We start from the raw sequence: 4,918 nt of genomic DNA on the forward strand, positions 1-4,918 counted from the left end.
TATATTGGGTCAAGCTAACTAATTGTGTTGTTCTACCATATTCTTTTTTAGTTTTTTGCCTGTCTGATTTATTTATTGATGACCATAGGTCATGTTTTGCCCAGGAAAGTCAGGTTTTACATTTGATATACTGGAGTTATTATTTAAAACACCTATCTGCTACTAGATAAACCATCTCCCTTGGAAAATTCTGCATTGATTGACCACTGTGATTTTCTGACTCCATTGCTAAACATTCTCTCTTATGTTCACTCTCTTATATTCTTTGATTGCCTTACTGGCATTCAGTCTATTTCCACTGCATGTTAAATTAATCAGTGTTTCAGACTGATTTTTTTGTGGGTACTCCAGTTTTATAGCATGCACCTTGAGAACTTCTAAACACAACTAAAATTAGAACCTAACACTGTTCCTGGCTTAATATAACTAGACCAAATCTGTCTCCAAGCTACAGATTAAATACGGAATCTTTATCTGTAGCTTTTAATTTATATAATATAAATAAAATATGGACTAACACTAAAAAAAGGAGCTCTCCTATATTGAGGCCTTACTATGCACTAAAGTACTTCACATTTCATTTTCATGAAATTCATTTATAATAATCTAATCATTGTTTCTTTTGCATAGATAAAGAAATGGAGGCTCAGATATATAAAAACTTTCTAAAGTCATAGTAGTAGGGGGTATATAACATGGCAATTACATTAAGGCTGTAGGACTGAAAAGCCCATGTTTCAACGACTAAATTTAAAATTTTGGTCTTTAAATCAATAAACTATAAACTAAAATTGCTTAACTTTTTTACTCTCATACCCAATGTATTGTTCCTTTTAAAAAAATCTATATTTAAAACAGCTCAATTTTTTGTTTTAATGTTTTAAATAGAGCATTGCCAATATAGTATAGTCATTTTCAGATACTCATGGGGATATTTTATAGAGAGAACTATAAACATTATTTTTGGAATATTAACATGTCTCAGAATTACATTCCTTGAAATTTAATATCTTAAAATATAAATTTTCAAATTCCAAATAGTCAAATTCATAGTTTTCTCATACTCAATCTATAGTTTTCTAAATAATGTTCACTTTGTCAAGAAAAAAGATCACTTTTAGAAATCATGACTTCAAGGAAAACAACTGAAATTACTAACCACTTAGCTTTGGGCTGGGTGTTCCTAGTGCAGGTCTTGGATCTTTCACCAATATTTTGGAACCAGCTATGGAAAAAAAAAAAGGTTTACAAAAGTTAATATAATTAATAACACACAGAGTAATGCATTGTCATTTTTATCCTCTGACATATCATATAGTTTTCTCCAAAATGTCCAATTCATCCTAACATCTCAGTACCTACTCAACACTTCCGTTGTATAACTAACGATTTCAGTAATTACCCCGTTATAGTCCAGTGGGACAAGGGAAAGATTAGTGCTGCCTTACCATTTCAGGATTCTCTTTCTTATTTTAAAGAACATGTAAACCACATAAACCAACACATAAACAGTTGATTACAGCATGGTAACTGAAGACTAAGGGTATGTTCCTATTGCACAAAGGCAGAAATAATTTGGTCGAGTATGTTTTTCAAAATCAAAATGTGTTAAGGTGGCTCATGGTGTTATAAGAAATTGGAGAGACTCAAAAGTAAAGAGTTAAAACTAAAGCTTTAAGCCAAACCAAAGGTAGTTCAAAGCAAGGAATTCATGTGGGTTGCTGGATATGCCTGCAAAGTTACCGGAGCTATGACATTCAGTGCTTGGAGACTGTGTAAAGGCATGTCTTTTTCTTAAGAACAATATAATGTCTTTAAAAGGTTTTAAGTGAAATAATTTGGGTGAACATCACTCTGACTCCAAGACAGAGAACAATTTGGGAAGGAAGGGATATTGATACAGGCAGAGAAGTTAGGAGGCTGCTGTGGTAGTCTCAGTAGAGATAATGCTGAGTTAACTTACTATAGTAGTGATGATAAACAGCAAAGTGGATAGATAAAAAGTTATTGAAGTTCTCATGGATTTAAATGGACTTTTAATCTTTCAATCTCGTGAAAAATTTAAAACAAACTGAGTAGTGTTCTTGCTAAGAGAAGAGAATGAACACATTTCAAAAAAAAGGAGGTCATTAACATTTGCGAATGCTGCAAGAGAAGGGGAATTAGAAGGGCTGGAAACAAAAAGGAAAAGGAAAAGGAATTTATTGATGACCTTATCAAGAATTGTAGAAAAACTTCCTTTATTCCTGGTTCTGAACACGTGAGCCTTTTTTCTCTGGTAAACCCACTACATCTTATCCAGATGAGGATTGCCCTGATCGAGCAGCAAGAGAAGTAGACACTTCACTTAGATCTGGTCAAAATACTGTATTACCCCGACTGACTAACAGATTTGGAGGTAGGCTCCATTTAAAACTGACAATCAGACTCTTGAATAGTGCTTTCCTGACCAAGCAGCTTTGGCAAAAACTCTTCCAAACCAAAAAATATGCTGGCAGCAATTTTACCTACTGTAGTAGGTTGAATAACATAAATAATTCATGTTCACCAAGAATCTCAAAATATGACCTTTTTTGGAAATAGGGTCTTTGAAGATATAATTAATTAGGGATCCTCAGGTGAAATAATCTTGAAATCTAGTGACTGGTATCCTTTATAAGAAGGGGAGAGGACACATGAAGATGGAGGTAGAAATTGGTGTGGGCCAGCTATGAGCCAAGGAACGCCAAGGATAGCCAGAAGCTGCCGAACAGTAAGAAGACATAAAGCATGACTTCTCCCTAGAGACTTCAGAAGGTGCCTGGATGTACCAACACCTTGATTTTGGGTTCTGGCCTCCAGAACTGTGAGAGAATAAATTTCTGCTTTTTAAAGCTATACAGCTTGTGGTACTTTGTTATAACAGTCCAAGAAACTAATACACCTACCGTGATGAAGTAACTAGAAGAAAGAATAAAGAAGAAAAAACAGACCATGTAAAAGAATTTATAAAAAGACCCCAATAATATTTCTGTGCCTCTGGATCCAGAAGTGCCTGCCATTGGAGTTGGCTAATATATTTTTCTCTTGTACCTAAGCTAATGTGAGTTGAGTTTTTGTCTCCTGCACCGCAGGAAGGCTGAAATAGTACAACAGCTCTGTTAGAAGCTTCTATAAAGAAAACTTACCTTCACAAACAGGAACTTTTCCAGTCCAGGTGTTATCAGATCTACACACTCTATGTTCTGTTCCACCTGCTAAGAAGAAGCCAGGCTGGCAGGTATAAATGAGTGTATAGCCATGAGATGGAAGGTCCATTCCTACTACATTTGCATGAGCAGGGGTTTCTGGCTGTTTACAGCTGTGGGCTACATTAAGAAAAAATAAAAGCGTTCATTTTTTATAGACATGTTAAGAAAATTTTGAGATGAGAGTCACAATATATATTAGAGTCATGTTAATGCCTTTATATAAATATACCTTTGCTTACTTATTTTAATTAATCAAGGAAAATGTATCAATGTCAATGCACATATTAATTTCATAGGCTAGCATATCCTAAGCAGTCATCTGTGGAACACTGGTAGATGTTAAAAGGGAAGCTAAGGAGGGAAAAAAGACTTACTGGGGCTAATTAAGCTTATAAATGTGTACTATATCACTATTCTAGAGAGCCTCAATAATTATTAGCATTTTAAAGTATCTATGGAGTCCTGTAGTAAGATACCTTTCAAAGTTTGTCAAGCTCACATTTTCTATGCCAATTTATGAAATATTATTATTTTTAATTTTACATTTATTTTAAAATTTAAAAACATGCTTTCTTAAGTTAAATACAACCACAGCTCAGTATGTCACTCTGACGTTAATACTTCCTAATGTAGAAAGTACAATTTAGTAACTTTTTACTTGTGGAAGTTTCTGGCCATGTTTTGGGTCCATAAGTAGCAGTATCTTTTCATTCTTTTAACTTTTGTCTCCGTTTCTTCAAGCTTCCTCCCACTCTTGATTCCCTACTTCTATTCCATTTTACCCATACTTATGCCACTTCTTGGCCCTGCCCCCAGTTTTCCTGTTTTGTCTTATAAATACCATTTCTTTCTCAGAGATAGATGCTACAAAAGAAGTTTCTCCCTAAACCAGAAAGCATTTCTGCTCATGGATATGGATACTTAAAAGTTTGCCTCTGAAAAAAATACTTTGTGCGCAAATGTGCTTGGAAAAAAATTTCCATTTGTTTCCCAAAGGAGCTTCAGAAAGCTATAAATAAGAGCTAACATTTTTTAATATTATGTGATAAACATTGTGTTACTTATTTTATATTTAATATAATTCCATTCATGTCATTTAATCCTATGGAGGAAATATTGCTAAGGATAAACACAAATAGTCTGCCTCTACTACATTCTTTTTTTTTTGGGCTGGGGGGAGTTACATTAATTAATCCTCACATTATTCACAAGCAGAAGTAAGTTAATTCTCATATTATGCACATAGTAGAAGTTCTGAGATGCTTTCAGTAGTAACTCTTTTTAAATCATCATAGCCTTAATAGAAATCATCAAAGAACTTTAGTTTACTATGAAATACCTAGTTACATCTCACACAGGTTCTAAAGTATGCACTCTACTGAATTGTCTTTTAAGGAATTTTGCCATATTCAAATATCAACCAACCAGGCATGTAAATGACTTCTCAGTGGAGTGTTCTGCTGCTTTTCAGTAAGCTGCATGTACGCAGGGGGCTCCCATGATCATTTGGGTGGTTCTGAACAGGGCTACAGTAAATTCACCAGACTTATATAAACTTCAGCAAATCCTAAAAGATGGCCAACATTCTGATGAGTATTTCTACTCCTGCTTACTCTTTATCGTTTTTCCCCAAGATGCTCAGGATTTTAAAAGATAGGAAAGGAGATAAAAAAGAGAAATTGGGAGGG

General features: G+C 34.2%; 1 protein-coding gene across 3 annotated transcripts in view; it reads right to left on the minus strand.

Moving 5' to 3' along the window:
- The window catches only part of CSMD3 (CUB and Sushi multiple domains 3), a 1,145,609-nt gene that overhangs the window by 15,735 nt on the left and 1,124,956 nt on the right, over nucleotides 1-4,918 (minus strand). For all 3 annotated transcript variants that reach the window (XM_040625739.1, XM_040625738.1, XM_008689272.2), the window contains 2 exons: nucleotides 3,168-3,347; nucleotides 1,160-1,225 (listed from right to left, as the gene is read on the minus strand). In XM_040625739.1, the coding sequence (XP_040481673.1) occupies nucleotides 1,160-1,225; nucleotides 3,168-3,347 (246 nt within the window). The remainder of the gene's footprint in view (nucleotides 1-1,159; nucleotides 1,226-3,167; nucleotides 3,348-4,918) is intronic.

The sequence above is a fragment of the Ursus maritimus genome, unplaced genomic scaffold (genome assembly GCF_017311325.1).
Source record: "Ursus maritimus isolate PB19 unplaced genomic scaffold, ASM1731132v1 scaffold_9, whole genome shotgun sequence".
Classification (NCBI taxonomy): Eukaryota; Metazoa; Chordata; class Mammalia; order Carnivora; family Ursidae; genus Ursus; species Ursus maritimus.